Raw genomic sequence first — 22746 nt, 5'->3', positions numbered from 1 at the left:
GTGCAGATGAAACGTTTAATAAAACAACAAATGTTGACCGAGACAACATAACAGTAGCGTCTACACATAAACACAGGAACAATACTGACTGGGGAAGGAACCTAAGGGAGTGCCAGATATAGGGGAGGTAATAAGTGAGGTAATGGAGTCCAGGTGTGCCTCATGATGACGTGCAGCTGCGAGTAATGATTGATGCCAGGTGTGTGTAATGATGGATCCCAGGACCGACCGGTGGTTAGTAGATCGGCGACGTCAAATGCCGGAGGGGAGGAGACGTGACAGTAGGCCTATTTTATGATTTTTACACTGGATCAGAGCATTACATTTTTTTTTCTCACACCAAGTGGTTATCAAAAGGGAGAGACCTGGAAAGATTTTTCTAACAGGCTACATTGAGGAACTATTTAACTATGGATGTTAAAAAATATATTTAAAAAATACTTTGAGAAGCTCCACAGCTCATTAGTGGTGGTGAAATACTATCAGATCCCCAAATGGGCACATTTATATGCTTACATTTGCAAGTAGGCCAGGTAGCCTAGGCCTACTGCCATGCATAATCAGGTGTGCGTCCTTACACAACATTGACAGGAGCTCTCCAAACAAAAGACACTGAATAAATTGACAAAACTTGTAAATGGAATGAAATAAACCAAAACTTGTTTCTCACAAGTGTAGCATAGGTTGTGCGCTCTGCAAACAACTCCAACAATGAGAACAGTAAAAGACTGGAATAATATTGAATGCATTAAGGTAAATTACTGTAACCAAACAAACATTGTAGATTAGAAATTATGATGATTAACAGAATGTATTACTGGTGATATGTAATAGGGAATTGATAGAAACTAACAATCAAAAAAATCTCGGTCGAAAAACAGCCTACCAAATAATCGATCCGTCAACTAAATGGTGGAAGGTCTAATACACAGGGTATCAGTAACAAGTCAATGTGCAGGGGTACGATGTAATTGAGATATATATATGTACATATGGGCAGGGGTAAAGCGACTAGGCAACAGGATAGATAATAAGCAGTAGCGTATGTGATGAGTCAAAAGAGATAGTGCATAGAGTGGGGTCAATGTCTGGGTAGCTATTAGTTTTGATTCACCTGCCTGTTTGCCTACCTGTGTATGACAATTGCTTGCCTGTGACCACAATTCCTGCCTTCTGTGAAGGTGAAATAAACACCTGCTGCGCTCTGCATGTGAATCTATACCTTTTTCTCCCTGAGTATTCATTACATGTATGGCTTGGGGGTAGAAGCAGTTCAGGGTGCGTGCATGTGACTGTATAACAGGTTCAAACCAGGGTTGGGTCAATTCCGTTTTCAACTCATGCAATTCAGGAAGTGAAAAGTAAGTTATTTTTAAACTCATGAATTGAATGTAAATTATGTACTTATCTCAGACACTATCTGTTATATTGTGTTTATTATGATGAAGTGGATGTATAAACACCTATTACTTACGTAGGCCTTTTAATCCTCCTGGAACATAGTAAGCCTTTTAATCCTCCTGGAACATAGTAGACCTTTTAATCCTCCTGGAACATAGTAGATCTTTTAATCCTCCTGGAACATAGTAGACATTTTAATCCTCCTGGAACATAGTAGACCTTTTAATCCTCCTGGAACATAGTAGACCTTTTAATCCTCCTGGAACATAGTAGACATTTTAATCCTCCTGGAACATAGTAGACCTTTTAATCCTCCTGGAACATAGTAGGCCTGTCACTTAACATGTTGAAATGTTCAAGTCATTCCTCTTCATCTCTCACGCATTATCGTTTCATCAATAGTCTGAGAAAAATATACAGTATATCTTGCATTTTTCATTTTCTCGATTTCTCTTCACCATGTAAGCAAGCATGATATTAACTTTATCTCTTAAAGGAAGGAAGTTAGACTTGCACAAGAAGAGTACACTCCCTCCTATAAGTATTAAGAAATAACATCACTTGATTCACACTTGAATTTAGTTCAACTGCACCACCAGTACAGGTTTAGGTATCCGTGGATGTTGGCAGGAAGTATGTTTGCAGGACTTCTCCTCTTTATACCAGGTCTGCTGGCTGCAGTTGTGGTAGTTTTATTTTGTAGAAAGGAGAGTGTTTGCGCCTTAGGTTCGTCTGCAGAATTGTCCTGCGGTTTGGAAATCCAAGAAACCAGAAGTAAATTTAAAGAATTCTACTGGTTTAACAACGACAACAGGAAGAAATGGAAGGACACAACCATTCCGGAGGATCTGATTAAAGACCCAGAGTATGGAGGACATTTGAGATCTGGTGGTGTTGGGGGTTCCGGTCAATATTCCCATACTCTTAAGATCAGTGATTTGAGACAGAGGGACTCCGCTGAGTATAAGTTAACTCAGAGAACTCAGGATGGCAGAACAGTGAATATGGGACAACTGTTTGTCACAGGTCTGAAGGTAAGGAAGAATCCAGACACTGTGAAAGAGGGACAGAAAGTAACACTGACTTGCAGCACCAAATGTACTTTGAGTGACAACCTGAACCCTGCCTACATCTGGTACAAGAACGGACAACAGCTAATCAACCCAAAAACCCTAAATACTAGCCTGCACCTAGACCCATTCAACATTACGGATGCTGGCAGCTACTCCTGTGCTGTAAATTATCTCCGTTCTCCTGCACTTTGTGTACTGGATAACGGTTGGGATGTGAGATACAAAAACAAGACAATCTGCGCCATAATAGGGTCATCTGTGGACATGCCTTGCACTTGCACATACCCAAGTGGACAGACCATCACACAGACTCTCTGGTCAAAAACTGTGGATCCCAAGGGGAAGCCTGAAGACTTGGAGTATGAGCGGGCCTTTCTCATTGACCTGGCCCGGGTATCCTGGAAGGATATTGACCTCATTCAGTCAGTAGAGGATGCCTGGTTATTCTTTAAAAGTGCTTTCCTCACCATCTTAAATAACCATGCCCCATTCAAAAAAAATTAGAACCAGGAACAGATATAGCCCTTGGTTCACTCCAGACCTGACTGCCCTTGACCAACACAAAAACATTCTGTGGCGTTCTGCATTAGCATCGAATAGCCCCCGCGATATGTAACTTTTCAGGGAAGTTAAGAACCAATATACACAGGCAGTTAGGAAAGCAAAGGCTAGCTTTTTCAAACAGAAATTTGTATCCTGTAGCACCAACTCCAAAAAGTTCTGGGACACTGTAAAGTCCATGGAGAATAAGAGCACCTCCAACCAGCTGCCCACTGCACTGAGGCTAGGAAACACTGTCCCCACCGATAAATCCACTATAATTGAGAATTTCAATAAGCATTTTTCTAAGGCTGGCAATGCTTTCCACCTGGCTACCACTACCCCGGTCAACAGCTATGCACCCCCCACAGCAACTTGCTCAAGCCTCCCCCATTTCTCCTTCACCCAAATCCAGACAGCTGTTGTTCTGAAAGAGCTGCAAAATCTGGACCCCTACAAATCAGCTGGGCTAGACAATCTGGACCCTCTCTTTCTAAAATTATCCGCCTCTCTATCGTATTGTCTGAGATCCCCAAAGATTGGAAAGTTGCCTTGGTCATCCCCCTCTTCAAAGGGGGAGACACCCTAGACCCAAACTGTTACAGATCTATATTTATCCTACCCTGCCTTTCTAAGGTCTTCGAAAGCCAAATTAACAAACAGATTTCGAATCCCACCGTACCTTCTCCGCTATGCAATTTGGTTTCCAAGCTGGTCATGGGTGCACTTCAGCCACGCTCAGGGTCCTAAACGACATCAAAACCACCATCGATAAAAGACAATACTGTGCAGCTGTATTCATCGACCTGGCCAAGGCTTTCGACTCTGTCAATCACCGCATTCTTATTGGCAGACTCAACAGCCTTGGTTTCTCAAATGACTGCCTCGCCTGGTTCACCAACTACTTCTCAGACAGAGTTCAGTGTGTCAAATTGGAGGTCCTGTTGTCCAAACCTTTGACAGTCTCTATGGGGGTGCACAGTGTTCAATTCTTGGGCTGGCTCTTTTCTCTGTATACATTTGAAGTCAGAAGTTAACATACACTTAGGTTGGAGTCATTAAAACCTGTTTTTCAACCACTCCACAAATTTCTTGTTAAGCTCTCTGGGATATTTGGGACGGTAGCGTTCCACCTCAACAACAGCCAGTGAAAGTGCAGGGCGCCAAATTCAAAACAACAGAAATCCCAAAATTAAAATGACTCAAACATACAAGTATTTCACACCATTTTAAAGATAAACTTGTTGTATATCCAGCCACAGTGTCCGATTTCAAAAAGGCTTTACGATGAAAGCACACCAAACGATTATGTTAGGTCAGTAGCTAGTTACAGAAAAACACAGACATTTTTCCAGCCAAAGAGAGGAGTCGCAAAAAGCAGAAATAGAGAGAAAATGAATCACTAATCTTTGATGATCTTCATCAGATGACACTCATTGGACTTCATGTTACACAATACATGTATGTTTTGTTCGATAAAGTTCATGTTCATATCCAAAAATCTCAGTTTACATTGGCGTGTTACGTTCAGTAGTTCCAAAACATCCAGTGATTTTGCAGAGAGCCACATCAAATTACAGAAATACTCATAATAAACATTGCTAAAAGATACAAATGTTATGCATGGAATTTTAGATCCACTTCTCCTTAATGCAACCGCTGTGTCAGATTTCAAAAAAGCTTAACCGAAAAAGCACACCATGCAATAATCTGAGTACAGCGCTCAGACAACAAAACAAGCCATACAGATATCTGCCATGTTGTGGAGTCGACAAAGTCAGAAATAGCATTATAAATATTCACTTACCTTTGATCTTCATCCGAATGCACTCCCAGGAATCCCAGTTCCACAATAAATGTTTGATTTGTTTGATAAAGTCCATCATTTATGTCCAAATACCTCCTTTTTGTTCGCACGTTTAGAACATAATCCAAACTCAAGACGCGCGGGCAGGTCCAGTCGAAAGTTCAGACGAAAAGTCACATTACAGTCTGTAGAAACATGTCAAACGAAGTATAGAATCAATCTTTAGGATGTTTTTATCATAAATCTTCAATAATGTTCCAACCGGAGAATTCCTTTGTCTTTAGAAATGCAATGGAACGCCACTCTTGCAGACCTCTGACTCATTCAGCTCCCATTCCCCCCTCTTTCACAGTAGAAGCATCACACTGGGTTCTAAAGACTGTTGACATCTAGTGGAAGCCTTAGGAAGTGCAATATGACCCCATAGACACTGTATATTCGATAGGCAATGACTTGAAAAACTACAAACCACAGATTTCCCACTTCCTGGTTGGATTTTTTCTCATGTTTTTGCCTGCCATATGAGTTCTGTTATACTCACAGACATCATTCAAACAGTTTTAGAAACTTCAGAGTGTTTTCTATCCAAATATACTAATGATATGCATATATTAGCAACTGGGCCTGAGTAGCAGGCTGTTTACTCTGGGCACCTTATTCATCCAAGCTTCTCAATACTGCCCCCCAGTCCCAAGGAAGTTAACAAACTATAGTTTTGGCAAGTCGGTAAGGACATCTACTTTGTGCATGACACAAGTCATTTTTACAACAATTGTTTACAGACAGATTATTTCACTTATAACTCACTGTATCACAATTCCATTAGGTCAGAAGTTTACATACACTAAGTTGACTGTGCCTTTAAAGAGCTTGGAAAATGTTAAACAAATTATGTCATGGCTTTAGAAGCTTCTGATAGGATAATTGACACCATTTGAGTCAATTTGAGGTGTACCTGTGGATGTATTTTAAGGCCTACCCTCAAACGCAGTGCCTCTGCTTGACATCATGGGAAAATCAAAATAAATCAGCCAAGACCTCAGAAAACAAATGGCAGACCTCCACAAGTATGGTTCATCCTTGGGAGAAATTTCCAAATGCCTGAAGGTACCACGTTCATCTGTACAAACAATAGTACACAAGTATAAACACCATGGGACCACGCAGCCATCATACCACTCATGATGAGATGAACGTACTTTGGTGCGAAAAGTGCAATTCAATCCCAGAACAACAAAGGACCTTGTGAAGATGCTGGAGGAAACCTGTACAAAAGTGTCTATAGCCACAGTAAAACGAGTACTATATCGACATAACCTGAAAGCCCTCTCAGCAAGGAAGAAGCCACTGCTCCAAAACCGCCATAAAAAAGCCAGACTACGGTTTGCAACTGCACGTGGGGACAAAGATCGTACTTTTTGGAGAAATGTCCTCTAGTCTGATGAAACAAAAATAGAACTGTTTGGTCATAATGGCCATCGTTATGTTTGGAGGAAAAAGGGTGAAGCTTGCAAGCCGAAGAACCCCATCCCAACCGTGAAGCACGGTGGCAGCATCATGTTGTGGTGGTGCTTTGCTGCAGAAGGGACTGTTGCACTTCACAAAATAGATGGCATCATGAGGTAGGAAAATAATATGAATATATTGAAGCAACATCTCAAGACATCAGTTAAAGCTTGGTCGGAAAGTGGTCTTCCAAATTGACAATGACCCCAAGCATACTTCCAAAGCTGTGGCAAAATGCCTTAAGGACAACAAAGTCAAGGTATTGGAGTGGCCATCCCTGACCTCAGTCCCATAGAATATTTGTGGGCAGAACTGAAAATGTGTGTGTGTGAGCAAGGAGGCCTACAAACCTGACTCTGTTACACCAGCTCTGTCAGGAGGAATGGGCCAAAATTCACCCAACTTATTGTGGGAAGCTTGTGGAAGGCTATCTGAAACGTTTGACCCAAGTTAAACAATGCTACCAAATACTAATTGAGTGTATGTAAACTTTTGACCCACTGGGAATGTGATGAAAGAAATTAAAGCTGAAATAAATAATTCTCTCTACTATTATTCTGACATTTCAAAATAAAAATAAAGTGGTGATCCTAACTGACCTAAGACTGGACATTTTTACTAGGATTAAATGTCAGGAATTGTAAGAAACTGAGTTTAAATGTATTTGGCTAAGGTGTATGTAAACTTCCGACTTAAACTGTACGTCAATGATGTCGTTTTTGCTGTTGGTGATTCTCTGATCCACCTCTACGCAGACGACACCATTTTTTATACTTTTGTCCCTTTGGACACTGTATTAACAAACCTCCCGACGAGCTTCAATGCCATACAACACTCCTTCCGTGGCCTCCAACTGCTCTTAAATGCAAGTAAAACTAAATGCATGCTTTTCAACCGATCGCTGCCCGCACCTGCCCACCCGTCTAGCATCACTGCTCTGGACAGTTCTGACTTAGAATATGTGGACAACTATAAATACCTAGGTGTCTGGTTAGACTGTACTCTCTCCTTCCAGACTCATATCCCCAATCCAAAATTAAATCTATTATCTGCTTCCTATTTCACAACAGGCTACAAAATAGCCTCCAACACTCTACTCAGCAAACTGGATGTAGTCTGTCGCAGTGCCATCCATTTTGTCACCAAAGCCCCATATACTGCCCATCACTGCGACATGTATGCTCTCGTTGGCTGGCCCTCACTACATATTCTTCGCCAAACCCACTGGCTCCAAGTCATCTCTAAATCTTTGCTAGGTTAAGCCCCGCCTTATGTCAGCTCACTGGTCACCATAGCAGTACCCACCCATAGCACGCGCTCCAACAGGTATATTTCACTGGTCACCCCGAAAGCCAATTCCTCCATTGGCCGCCTTTCCTTCCAGTTCTCTGCTGCCAATGACTGGAACAAACTGAAAAAATCACTGAAGCTGGAGACTCATCTCCCTCACTAACTTTAAGCTTCATCTGTCAGAGCAGTTTACAGATTATTGCACCTGTACATAGCCCATCTGTAATACCTCATCCCCATATTGTTATTTTGCTCCTTTGCACCCCAGTATCTCTACTTGCACATTCATCTTCTGCACATCTATCACTCCAGTGTTTAATTGCTATATTGTAGTTATTTTGCCACTATGGCCTATTTATTGCCTCACCTCCCTAATCTTACCTCATTTGCACACACTGTTCTATTGTGTTATTAACTGTACGTTTGTTTATTCCATGTGTAACTGTTGTTTTTGTCTCACTGCTTTGCTTTATCTTGGCCAGGTCGCAGTTGTAAATGAGAACTTGTTCTCAGCTGGCCTACCTGGTTAAATCAAGGTGAATTTTTAAATAGATTTTTTTTAAATATAGCTTGTGTGTTAAATAAAGCTGTGGAGATAAGGAGACTGACTGCACCCTGCAAGTCACAGAGCTGAGACAGAGGGACTCAGCCAAGTTCAGTTTTAGATTTCAAACACAACAGGGGAACTACAATGACCAAATTCAGGTCACTCTGTCTGTCACAGATGTACGTGTAAACTTTAGTCCTGACATTGTCATGGAGGGAGAGGAAGTCCGGATCTTGTTTGAGACTTCCTGCTTTCTGAACCTTAACTCTATTAACTACATCTTCTCTAAGGACAGCCCAAACCAACACTGGGGTATCATATACCTTGGCCCAGTCAGCAGTGAGGATGCAGGCAGCTACTCCTGTGCATTGGTTGGCCTCGAGAAGGACTGGTCCCTTGCAGCTATGCTCATTGTGAGATATCCTCCAAGGTCCACCACTGTGACAGTCAATAAAATATTGGAAGGCGGTGCAGTGACTCTGACCTGCAGCAGTGATGCCAACCCACCAGTGGAGAAGTACACCTGGTACCAAAGGAACGGAACTGAAGTGACGGTTTTACAGGGAGAAACAAATTTACACCAGTGTCAGTCGGTACATTGACCAGTACTTCTGGGAGACTAAGAATGAGATTGGAGCTCAGAACTGTACCTGGGACCTGACCACAGAGGATAGACCAGTGTCTTGGCTCCTGTACTGGGGGTGGCGACTGTCCTGACTGCTGGAACTCTTCTAGTCCTCAGCTACTACACACTGAACAGGAGAAACCGTGGAGAAAGTGATCTCAGATACACTGAGAGTCCAGTATGTCAGTAAGGATGCCTTGAACGTCAACGTGTGTGAGAAGGAGAGCATAGATCATATCTACGCTGACGCTGCTGAGTTCAATGACATACAGGATGAACCTGATGAGCATGATGACCTACAGGACGACACCTACACAGCCCTTCAGAAAGACCCTCGCCGCTCGGTGTACAATACTATTCCTAACAGAGAATCACCATAGAACCTGAACTGAAGACCTATGGCAACAAACCAAAGACAGGCCTAACACCTTTTTCCTCTGCTATCACATTGATCTGTGTGTGATGTTTTCCAGACATTGACCTTTAATGTTTGAGTTTATGCTGGACTTGAATAAGCGTGCTGAATTGTTTTGCTGTTGGCTACTGGCTACTGCTATTGTAAATTGTGTTAGATTATTTGGTGTTAGAGTTGATTGTTGCTTACTACACAAGATGAGGTTGAAAGAAATGTCATCAAATCACATGCATGTTTTCCCATTCTTTATATTAAGTGAAATATATTCAAATATACCGTTAGTGATTGCCACTTTCCTAATTACTGCTCATGCTCTGGTAATTCTCTTTAAGAAAACAATTGAAGCTTGTAGATCAGGCAATAACCAAAGCTATTCTATAGCTAAGATATCTAGAAATACATCAGCAATCGTGCAGACCTTTCAGTATTGTTAATATAATACTAAGGTTTTTCTTAGTCAGTGAAATTTCAATAAATGTTTGCTATATAATAAGAAAAACATGTATTGACCCCTGGTTTATTAGCATACTGTAGTACTCATCACATAGTCATTTAATTGAGGGCAGTTTTTTTTATTAGCAGCTTCACACATACACACATATGTACACACATACAAAAATATTGTCCCTAACTGATATATTTTACCAATAACAAACATACCATTTTGAAACTTCAGAATCTGTTATGAATACATGAAATTTCAGAATCTGTTATGAATACATGAAATTTCAGAATCTGTTATGAATACATGAAACTTCAGAATCTGTTATGAATACATGAAACTTCAGAATCTGTTATGAATACATGAAATTTCAGAATCTGTTATGAATACATGAAACTTCAGAATCTGTTATGAATACATGAAATTTCAGAGTACATTGAGGGAGTTACTACTTTCAATAAATAAAATAATAAGGTTTTCATCAGACTCACCACGCCCACCTCCCAGTACCAACTACCATACTGCAAGCTAATTGGTCACCTATCACAATACACTGCACCAGCCCTTTTCCTGTATGGCCTACATTTTTACTGCAGCCACTCTGAAATGTCAGCAGTGTGCTATAAATATCAGAGAGGAACACACTCAGTCAGAGCAGCATAGCAGAACACAGGGATGTTGTGAGAGGAGTACACACAGTGAAGGTATGTATGGGAAGTAACATTTATTCTGTCTCTCAATGCTCATACTCAATGCCTTGCTCTCCCTAAACGGCAGGTGCTGCTGTCTGTGCCAGGGGGGTCACCTCCCTCTGAGACTGTCGGGGTCTTCGTGAACAGCACCGACAGTAAAACACTGACACACACAATAGGCTGAGGACATCAGCTCAGCAAGGAAGTGTAGTCCACCACCACATCATAACTGAGAGAGAGAAGAGAGAGAAAGGTAAAGTAGTGTAGAGAGACTGAGAAGTCATTTAACCTCATTTTAGCCCTGGTCACCTATGCTGTAGTGAGGATTATTCAGGATTAGAGTGAGGAATGAGCTGGAATACAAGGCCACTAGGCTACTCTCACACACCACTTTAGCAAACACTGAAAAAACAGCACTCTGGGAAAATTAGTCTGCTGATGGATTGGACTGCCACTTAACCTTGCGCAACCATCTGCCCATGCCTACACACACGAACACATACAGACACACACACTTGCGTGGCCAACTGATCCTTGCACACTAGGTTATTAGTATTTTCCTAAGAAGTGATGAGGAATGTTGAAATCCCACAACGGGTGGAAAGCCCAGGAAAGAGAAAGGAACAAGTTTTTTCACTATTTCCATCTTAAAGCCACCTCATTCTATTTACCTGATTGTCACCAAATATCTGTCTCTAATCAGGTTTCCATCCAATCTTTTTATGCAAATAAAGCACACGTCAGATAAAAAATGTCACGACAGGCCCGATGGAAACAGAAAATGTGTCAGTAAACTTTCCAATCGTCGACCCCAAAAAATACGACAAAGTGGGATTTTGATGTGTCGTTAAAATAAATTATGTGAGAAATGTCAGTGGAACTACTTATATGCACCAATATTGATATAATAAATAAACTTGGAGTCACGCGGTGACATCTTTTGTGGTCCTCCCACTATGACTCGTCGGGAAAGCATGTTTATTAGGCTACAGATTAAATACATGCTGATGAACTTCACAGGGTGGTGAAAGTGCAAGGTGACGATCTTGATGCTCCTTTCCAATAAACATCGAGGGTCTTATTCTGATGGCATGATCATCGATGCTTGGCTTCCGTTTGACAAATGAAAGTAATCGCGTTCTCTTGTCGATAATAATCTCATAATGTACTGCAGGTAGGCTATACCCACACTGTGTCTGCGAGCTGTTTGCTAGAGTGCGCATGTCCATACCAGAGTGGGCACACTCGCTCTATAAACCACAACATTTATTTGTGAGAAAACCATGAGTAGAGTTGAAAATGTGATGGAAACCCATTTAACTTGTATTTTTTTATTCGCATCGATCATCATGTCACCAGAATAAGACCCTAAATATTTATTGGAAAGGACCATCAAGATCACCTTGCACTTTCACCAGCCTGTGAAGTCCATCATAAATTATTTCATCTGTAGCCTAATAAACTGTTTGGTTTCCTGAGTCGTAGTGGAATGACTCCAAGTTTACTTCGATATAATGGTTATTATATCAATATTTGCTATGCACATAAATGCGTTTCATTTAATACATTTTACAGACACAAAAAGATTCCACCATGTCGAACAAACAAATGATCTGTCGGTGTAGTGGGGTAATATTGGATATGTGTATTATACACCTCACATGCTAGAATAAGCAATTAGCCTATTAAAATGTTTATCTGACTCCATAAAGATGATTCAAATATGCAAGAGACTATAGTTGATTTAGAGTTATAGGCAATCAAGAAATGTCTGAGAATGGAATTCTAAATACAGTTGAAGTCAGAAGTTTACATACACCTTAGCCAAATACATTTAAACTCACTTTTTCACAATTCCTGACATTTAATCCTAGTAAAAAGTCCCTGTCTTAGGTCAGTTAGGATCACCACTTTATTTTAAGAATGTGAAATTTCAGAATAATAGTAGAGAATGATTGATTTATTTTAGCTTTTATTTCTATCATCACATTCCCAGTGGGTCAAACGTTTACATACTCAATTTGTATTTGTTAGCATTGCCTTTAAATTGTTTAACTTGAGTTAAACGTTTTGGGTAGCCATCCACAAGCTTACCACAATAAGTCGGGTGAATTTTGGCCCATTCCTCCTGACAGAGCTGGTGTAACTGAGTCAGGTCTGTAGGCCTCCTTGCTCACACATTCTTTTTCAGTTCTGCCTACACATTTTCTATAAGATTGAGGTCAGGGCATTGTGATGGCCTCTCCAATACCTTGACTTTGTTGTTCTTAAGCCATTTTTCCACATCTTTGGAAGTATGCTTGGGGTCATTGTCCATTTGGAAGACCCATTTATGGCCAAGCTTTTCCTTATGATGCCATCTATTTAGTGAAGTGCACCAGTCCCTCCTGCAGCAAAGCACCCCACAACATGATGCTGCCACCCTGTGCTTCACGGTTGGGATGGGGTTCTTCGGCTTGCAAGCCTCCCCTTCTTCCTCCAAACATAACGATGGTCATTATGGTCAAACAGTTCTATTTTTGTTTCATCAGACCAGAGGACATTTCTCCAAAATGATGATCTTTGTCCCCATGTGCAGTTGCCGTAGTCTGGCTATTTTATGATGGTTTTGAAGCAGTGGCTTCTTCCGTGCTGAGCGGCCTTTCAGGTTATGTCTATGTCGTTTTTACTGTGGATATAGATAATTTTGTACCTGTTTCCTCCAGCATCTTCACAGGGTCCTTTGCTGTTGTTCTGGGATTGATTTGCACTTTTCACACCAAAGTACGTTTATCTCCTTCCTGAGCGGTATGACGGGTGCATGGTCCCATGGTGTTTATGCTTGCGTACTATTGTTTGTACACGCTGATGAACGTGGTACCTTCAGGCATCTGGAAATTGCTCCCAAGGATGAACCAGACTACAATTTGTTTTCTGAGGTCTTGGCTGATTTCTTTTGATTTTCCCATGATGTCAAGCAAAGAGGCGCTGAGTTTGAACGTAGGCCTTGAAATACATCCACAGGTACACCTCCAATTAACTCAAATGATGTCAATTACCCTATCAGAAGCTTCTAAAGCCATGACATAATTTTCTGGAATTTTCCAAGCTGTTTAAAGGCACAGTCAACTTAGTGCATGTAAACTTCTGACCCACTGGAATTGTGATACAGTGATTTATAAGTGAAGTAATCTGTCTGTAAACAATTATTGGAAAAATTACTTGTGTCATGCACAAAGTAGATGTCCTAACCGACTTGCCAAAACTATAGTTTGTTAACAAGAAATTAGTGGAGTGGTTGAAAAACGAGTTATAATGACTCCAACCTAAGTGTATGTAAACTTCCGACTTCAACTGTACAAATATTATTTAATTACCTTGTAAAATGAATGGATTCACATATAAGGCATGAAGCTTAATTTACAAAGCATTAACAAGCATTACAAGGCCTTAATCTAGGCATGATCAGAGAGAGAGAGATAATGAAACCGTGACTTGTGCCATGACCCACAGCTCACTGGAGAGAATCTCACCAATGCAGGTCAGGAACAAAAAAGAGCGACAATTAATCAAATCAAATCTAAGACCCTTTTATAACATCTGAGTTGTTGGCCAATAGCATTACTGTAAAGTTAACCTCCAATCAGATATCAGACCTACATGATGCAATCACATCAGAACCTCTAGTGCTCAGAGGTGTGACAATGGGGTATGGTGAGATCAACACAGAGAATGTTGCATTCCTAAGACACAGAGGAAATCCTTGCATACAGTTTAAAGGGTCACTTCTGGGGTTCCCCTACATCGGCATTTATAAAACTGTACCGAATCTTGGTATTTCCAACAAACCTGTTTAGATTTTTTTTTTATACGGTATGACTTTACTCACATTTAAACTGGGTATGGAAACGTTATACACTGTGTGATATATTTTGAATCGCATTATGCCTTATCAGAGTCTGCAGGAACTGTGGGCCATTTGAAATGAACCTCATTTTGGAGACAGACACTTCTAGCAAGTATTTTAATCTTACTGCCTTGTCCAGAGTCTCTCTTTGACCCTCTTTCTTTAAAGTCCCAGTGGAGTCAAAAACATGATTTTCCTGTGTTTGATATACACTGAACAAAAACATAAACACAACATGCAACAATTTCAAAGATTTTACTGAGTTACAGTTCACATAAGGAAATCAGTCAATGTAAGTAAAATCATTAGGACCTAATCTATGGATTTCACAAGACTGGAAATAAAGATATGCATTTGATGGTCACAGATACCTTAAAAAAGGTAGGGACATGGATCAGAAAACCAGTCAGTATCTGGTGTGACCACCATTTCCTCATGCAGCGTGACACATCTCCTTTGCATATAGTTGGTCAGGCTGTTGATTGTGGTCTGTGGAAAGTTGTCCCACCCCTCTTTAATGTCTGTGCGAAGTTGCTGGATATTGGAAGGAACTGGAACACGCTGTCGTACACGTCGATCCAGAGCATCTCAAACATGCTCAATAGGTGACATGTCTGGTGAGTATGCAGGCCATGGAAGATCTGGGACATTTTCAGCTTCCAGCAATTGTGTACAGATCCTTGCGACATGGGGCTGTGCATTATCATGCTAAACCATGACGTGATGGCGGCGAAGGAATGGCACAACGTTCTTGTCACGGTATCCCTGGGCATTGAAATTGCCATTGATAAAATGCAATTGTGTTTGTTGTCTGTAGCTTATGCCTGCCCATACCATAACCCCACTGCCACTGTGGGGTACTCTGTTCACAAGAAGTGTGTGAAGAGCACACTTCTCCAGCGTGCCATTGGCCATCGAAGGTGATAATTTCCCCACTGAGTGGCCTTTTATTGTCCCCAGCAAAGGGAGCACCTGTGTAATGATCATGCTGTTTAATTAGCTTCTTGATAAGCCACACCTGTCAGGTGGATGGATCATCTTGGCAAAGGAGAAATGTTCACTAACAGGGATGTAAACAAATGTGTGCACAACATTTGAGAGAATTAAGCTATTTGTGCGTTATTTCAGCTCATGAAACATGGGACCAACACTTTACATGTTGTGTTTAGATATTTTTTCAGTGTATATTTCCACACTGTGAGGTTGGAGTAATACTGTGCAATTAGTTACAATTAAATGAGTTAATAGACCAAAAAAAAGAGTTCCAAACCTCTCTGCCAGTAACAGCTATATTTCCATTTTCCCCATCCAACTTCAACTCAGACCAATCCCAGACAGCCCTAGCTAGCTAAATTCTTGCTTGAGAAATTGCTCTTTGCTAAGAGGCATTTTTTGTTTCTTTTTGATCATTTTAATTGAAATCAATCACAATGAGGTACTTCATTTTTACCCCAAAATGATTTGATAATAAGATAAAAACATCTGCATTGGACCTTTAACTCAATCTGCATCGCTCCTTTTCACCCCTTTTCTTGCATTCTCTCTTAGTGCTGTCTTTTGACTTTCAACCTCACCCACTCTGCCTATTTTCCTCTTTCTCTGCCTGGCTCTCCCTTATAGACTGAGTGGAATAGGACATCTGGAAGGGCAGAGTGGGATGTTTTTGTTGCACTATAGGGATGGAGATGTTGTATTGCCGCAGCAGACAGAGAGAGGTGTTTGAAAGAGAAGGGTGAGCTTTAACACTATGCTTAGTGGTGTAAAGTACTCCAGTAAAAATACTTAAAAGTACTGTACTTTACTATTTATATTTTTGACTACTTTTACTTTTACTTCACTACATTCCTAAAGAAAATAATGTAATTTTTACTCCATACATTTTCCCTGACACCAAAAAGTCACATTTGGAATGCTCAGGCAGGACAGAACAGTTCAAAACACACAACCATCAATGAAATCCCTACTGCCTCTGATCTGGCGGACTAGCTAAACACAAATACTGCATTTGTAAGTTATGTCTGAGTGTTGGAGTGTGCTCCTGGCCGTCCGTAAATAAAATTAGAAATAAAGATTGTTTTGTTTTCCATAATATAATGAGTTTGATGTTTAACATTTACTTTTACTCAAGAATGACAATTGAGTACTTTTTCCACCACTGACTCTATGCTCCACAAGCACCTTGTCCATTGGGCATAGGTCTTGGCCATTATTCCTGCATGTCATATATTGAATGGGAATGTAACCATATTCATATTATTATCACAGAGAGATGGATTCCCACCCACTACTGCTAGAGAAAGCCAGCTAAGCCCCACCCAGTTACAGCCTGCGCCTATTAGATCACAGAGCTAGTGTAAACATCGCTCTGTTGCTAAAGCCTGAAATAGAGACCCATCGGACATTCTCCAAGCACGCCATGGTTTTTCGTCTAAATATTTTATCTTGCCCATGCATTTGGTGCCCCCACCACACCCAGCTAACTTTCTGCATTTCTACACATTTTGTCATGAGACTGAGATAAAATGTTGCAGTTTCAAGCCCAGCTAATTTCCTGCAATTCTACACATTTTGCCACGAGGCTGAGAGAACATTTATCAGTTTTAAACCAAATCTCCCGCTATTCTACACATTTTACCATGAGGCTGAGAGAACATTTATCAGTTTTAAACCAAATCTCCTGCTATTCTACACATTTTACCATGAGGCTGAGAGAACATTTATCAGTTTTAAACCAAATCTCCTGCTATTCTACACATTTTACCATGAGGCTGAGAGAACATTTATCAGTTTTAAACCAAATCTCCTGCTATTCTACACATTTTACCATGAGGCTGAGATAACATTTATCAGTTTTAAACCAAATCTCCTGCTATTCTACACATTTTACCATGAGGCTGAGAGAACATTTATCAGTTTTAAACCAAATCTCCTGCCCACCTCCCCGCAAAATCTGTCCCTCTTGCACCCTTGGCACTAATGGGACTTGACTTGCAAACCCTTCACGTCAGGGCCTCCCGAGTGGGGCAGTGGTCTAAGACACTGCATCACAGGGCTAGCTGTGCCACTAGAGATTCTGGGTTTGAGTCCAGGCTCTGTCGCAGTTGGCCGCGACCAGGAGACCCATGGGGCGGCACCCAATTGGCACAGCGTCGTTAGGGGAGGGTTTGGCCGGCAGGGATGTCCTTGTCCCATTGCACACTAACACCTCCTGTGGCGGGTTGGGCACAGTGCACGCTGACACAGGTGTATGGTGTTTCCTCTGACACATTGGTGCGGGAGGCTTCCGGGTTAAGCGAGCATAGTGTCGAGAAGCAGTGCGGCTTGGCAGGGTCGTGTTTTGGAGGATGCACGGCTCTCGACCTTCGCCTCTCCCGAGTCCGTACGGGAGTTGCAGCGATGAGACAAGACTGTAACTACCAATTGGATACCACGAAATTGGGGAGAAAAATGGGTAAAAAATAATGTAAAAAATCAAATTTCAGTTGGGAATCATTGAAGCGACCCATCCTCTCATTCATAGATGTACTTAAACGCTCTCACATAGAGGGGTACAGTCCCAGTTAGGGAAAGGTAACCTGTACTGGAGGTCATCCATTTTTAGCTACAGTTAAATTATTCAACCTGAAACCTCCTCCCTACATACACTATATGCATACATATAGTGCATACATACATTATATGATTTAATACAGTTGATTTATGATCAACATAACCTCTGCCGCTATTCCAGGTATTGTGTGTTCTAGTCTCTAACCAATGTTGTTTGTGTGTGTTGCAGGACAGTGGGGAGGACTCCCACAGGATTGCCCAGTCCCCAGTCGTCCATGTCAGGGGGCTGTGTGAGGCTGTGGTGGAGGCTGACCTGGTGGAGGCCCTGGAGAAGTTTGGACCCATATGGTAAGAATCCACCCAAATGTGTTGGGTGGTATATGCACCCCACCCCTTAACCCCTTGTTTTCCTCACTGTTAGACCTAATAACGAAAAGGCATTTATCCCATCCTTTTGTTAAACATAGGAAAATATGCACAGAAAGTCGTTTTACCAAATATTTAAGAGATAGACATGGTTTTAAAAAATAAGTGGTAATATGTCATACAGTACAAAGATGTGTAGGCGGCTTAACTTACCCTATACCCGGGGTAAGTTGTGCCAAGAGACCACTTTTTTGGACAAGATATGTTCTCAAAACTGTAACGGTTACATGATTTCTGATTATTTCCAGGTATAAACAACACCCTGAAATATATGTAGATATCTTTGTTAGAAAGAATAATATGTTTCCCTTGACGGAGTGATGCTGAATGGAAAAAATTGCTCAGATTACCCCACTCTCCCCTACCTCACAGAGACCTTGAGTAACAGAGAGATCTCAGTGTTACTTAGGCTCCTTATGTGGTGCAATATTCATTAACATCCCATCAACCCTAAGAGAGCTGTGGAAACAGCATACGACAGCATGGGTAACCCACAACATAGGGACAATCTACCGTACCATGGTAACTGTAGAAACTATGGTAACTGTCCAATTAGACCAGCACTGCCCACAGTATTGTCACAGCAGCAGTTTCTCCCCTCCTCTGTTTTGTGTGCTTTTGTGTTGAGCCACTTTAGGCCCAGTGCATCTATGATAATTTTTTGAATGTAATTTAAACAAGAAGTAGATAGAGCAGTTTCCTTTCTGCTAGATTTTTTTGACAGTTGCCCAAAACCTCACAATTTGACTAGGAAATGTTTTACAATCCAAACTTGCAGTTTAAATTCTGTCAGTTCAGGACATGAGTTCTCATTGGGGAAATCTCAAAGAGACCCTCTTCCCAATAGTGCTCTCTATATGGCATTACGGTAGACAGCAGGGAATAGGGTGTAATCTGAGCCTCAGTCCATTCAGAGTAATGGACACATTTTCCACTCAGTCAATTGAATTCTAATGGACTTCCTTGTTGTTCTGTGTTGATGGCAGCTATGTGATGATGATGCCCTTTAAGCGGCAGGCGCTGGTGGAGTTTGAGATGGTGGAGAGTGCTGATAAGTGTGTGGCGTGTGGGAGTAGCGAGGCCGTCTACATCGCAGGCCAGCAGGCCTTCTTTAACTACTCCACCAGCAAGAGGATCACTCGCCCCACCAACTCAGACAACCCCAACAGTGGCAACAAAGTCCTGCTCCTGTCTATCCAGAATCCCCTCTACCCCATCACCACGGTAATCAGTGCTGAAAATACATACTGTATTATACATTACAATGATCAAATATATGTATAATATGCCATTTAGCAAACGCTTTTATCCAAAGCAACTTACAGTCATGTGTTCGTTCATTTTGCGTACGGGTGGTCCCAGGAATCAAACCCACTATCCAGGCATTAAAAGCACCATACTCTATCAACTGAGCGACAAAGAACCATTACCACAGTGGCAGTTATTAAGTCGCTCTGTGCCACGCCCCTGGTACTGTATGTATGCTATTCTCTCACCATGGTAACAGCAGCTAACGAGAGTCCCTGATTATTGCCCATATTAACAGTAGTCAAATTAAAAAAATATATGAATCCAAAGCATTGTGTATTATCATTTTTTTTACTCTTTCTTGCTCTCTCACTCCTCTATATCTCAATGTTATCTCTCTCTGTCTCCCTCTCGCTCCTAATGTGAGCCGACGGGCTACATTTAGAAAGTCGTGTTTTAAAGCATCCTGGGGCTGTTTCAAGGTTTATTTCTCCCGGAGTTTGCATATCCCCCTCCCCGTTGCTCTCTCTCTCATCTCCCCCTGCTCTCTTTCTCTCTTCCTCCCTCTCAGGTGCTGATAGATAGAGAGGGATCTCAGCGGGGCGTCTGTAGATGTGTTCAGATAGCATGTGTCTGATGATTAGAATACCAGGAAGCTCACGTATATCAGTCTTCCTCAGATATGGATGAACAACTAGACTGAGAAAGCATCCAGCACTGCTTCCCTGTGTCTAATTCCAGCTGAGCAGAGAGGAAATACAATAGATATGCACGCTGGTCATGGATAGGGTTGAATTGTCTTATTATTGAGTCAAACATAGTCTGATTAGAGACACAGTCACTGTGCTAGAACATACAAGCATTATGGAAGAATGAACACACACTAAAGGACTGATAGTTGTATGCACATAGATATACACTCACTCTTATAGATAGACATGCAATGCCATACTAGAGTGTCTTATATCAAGACCAATGGAACTTTAAAATGGATAACATATAGGTTCCTGCATCCAGATTGCTCTCACTATTGTATAATTGTGTAATGGCACCGGAGGGGATGGCTGCCGTTTTACGGGCTCCTAACCAACAGTGCTATTTTGTTTGTTTTTTCGCATTGTTTGTAACCCATTTTGTACATAAAGTTGCTGCTACCGTCTCTTGTGACCGAAAAGAGCTTCTGGACATCAGAACAGCGATTACTCACCTCGAACTGGACAGAGATTTTTTCTTTAATGAGTCCGACGCGAAGGATATACTATTTTGTTGAGACAAGGCCCAAATCCCCGTCATCCGTGTGAAGAAAAGACGGAGAAAAAGGGTGGGGTGTCTTGTAAGAATTTGCAGGCGAGTAGGTAAACCACCACTAGTCTCCGTATTATTGGCCAACGTGCAATCATTGGAAAACAAACTAGACGATCTACGATTAAGACTATCCTACCAACGGGACATTTGAAACTGTAATATCTTATGTTTCACAAGATGTGGCTAAACGACGACACGGATAATATAGAGCTGGCTGGCTTCTCCGTGCATTGGCAGAACAGAGCAGCTATTTCTGGTAAGATGATGGGCGGGGTGTGTGTCTATTTGTCAATAACTGCTGATGCGCAATGTCTAATATTAAAGAAGTCTCGAGGTATTGCTCACCTGAGGTAGAATACCTCATGATAAGCTGTAGACCACACTATCTACCAAGAGAGTTCTCATCTATGTAGCCATCTATTTACCACCACAAATCGATGCTGGCACTAAGACCGCAAACAAGAAAATGCTCATCCAGAAGCAGCGCGTCTAGTGGCCGGGGACTTTAATGCAGGGAAACTTAAATCCGTTTTACCTAATTCCACCAGAGGAAACAAAACTCTAGACCACTTTTACTCCACACACAGAGACGCATACAAAGCTCTCTCTCGCCTTCCATTTGGCAAATCTGACCATAATTATATTCTTGCTTACAAGCAAAAACTTAAGCAGGAAGTATGCACGCTGGTCATGGATAGGGTTGAATTGTCTTATTATTGAGTCAAACAGAGTCTGATTAGAGAGACACGGAAGTGGTCAGAGGATGCGGATGCTACGCTACAGCACTATTTTGTTAGCACAGACTGGAATATGTTCCGGGATTCATCCAATGGCATTGAAGAGTATACCACCTCAGTCACCCGCTTCATCAATAAGTGCATCGACGACGTCGTCCCCACAATGACCGTACGTACATATCCCAAACAGAAGCCATGGACTACAGGCAACATCCGCACCGAGCTAAAGGCTAGATCTGCCGCTTTCAAAGAGCGGGACTCTAACCCGGACGCTTATAAGAAATCCCGCTATGCCCTCAGACGAACCATCAAACAGGCAAAGCGTGAATACAGGACTAAGATTGAATTATACTACACCGGCTCTGACGCTCGTGGAATGTGTCAGGGCTTGAAAACTATTACGGACTACAAAGGGAAACCCAGCCGCGAGCTGCCCAGTGAGGCGAGCCTACCATACGAGCTAAATGCCTTTTATGCTTGCTTCGAGGCAAGGAACACTGGTACTGGTACCTGAATATAGTCTCATTGTTGTTATGTAATTTTCTTGTGTTACTTTTAGATTTTTTTTACTTTAGTTTATTTAGGAAATATTTTCTTAACTCTATTTCTTGAACTGCATTGTTGGTTAAGGGCTTGTAAAGTAAGCATTTCTCGGTACAACACCTGTTGTATTCGGCACATGTGACAAATAACATTTGATTTGATTTGATTGGAACTTTTATCTTCCGTCTGCAGCCTTGGTGAGAGCTGACTAAAACATTCTCTGTCTCCCTCTGTTGTCTCCAAGGACGTTCTCTACACCGTCTGCAACCCCATCGGCAGTGTGATGCGCATCGTCATCTTCAAACGCAACGGCATCCAGGCCATGGTAGAATATCCTTTCTGTCTGCCTGTCTGGCAGGCTGATTGTCGGGTCTGTCTGTCTGTCTGTCTGTTAGGGTATCATTGTTAGGGGTGGAGGGTGAGCCAATAAGAAAGGTATCCCCAAGTCAAATTATTCAACAAGCATAGACTTGTTTTTGTTGATGGGTTTAGAGGTTTTATAACTTCTATCTGGGGACTTATAATTGTGAATTGAGGCTTGAGGTTCGTTGGTTGTTTTGCTGTTGTCCTTAACTTGCCCTCCTCACATTTGAGTCCGTCGAGTGTGCTCAGAAAGCTAAGGCTGCTCTCAATGGAGCCGACATCTATGCCGGCTGCTGCACCTTAAAAATCGAATATGCAAGGGTAAGTCTATATTCACCACACGCAATCACA

General features: G+C 41.7%; 1 protein-coding gene across 2 annotated transcripts in view; it reads left to right on the top strand.

The window, feature by feature from the left end:
* Positions 1-22746, top strand: part of LOC110530258 (heterogeneous nuclear ribonucleoprotein L-like) — a 65883-nt gene that overhangs the window by 22309 nt on the left and 20828 nt on the right. For both annotated transcript variants that reach the window (XM_036986453.1, XM_036986443.1), the window contains exons 2-5: positions 18003-18121; positions 19186-19423; positions 22277-22362; positions 22620-22716. In XM_036986453.1, coding sequence (XP_036842348.1) covers positions 18003-18121; positions 19186-19423; positions 22277-22362; positions 22620-22716 — 540 coding nt within the window. The remainder of the gene's footprint in view (positions 1-18002; positions 18122-19185; positions 19424-22276; positions 22363-22619; positions 22717-22746) is intronic.

The sequence above is a fragment of the Oncorhynchus mykiss genome, chromosome 1, assembly GCF_013265735.2.
Source record: "Oncorhynchus mykiss isolate Arlee chromosome 1, USDA_OmykA_1.1, whole genome shotgun sequence".
NCBI classification, from domain to species: domain Eukaryota; kingdom Metazoa; phylum Chordata; class Actinopteri; order Salmoniformes; family Salmonidae; genus Oncorhynchus; species Oncorhynchus mykiss.
The sequence above is the reverse complement of the archived record's forward strand: the minus strand, read 5'-3'. Positions and strand labels throughout refer to the sequence as shown.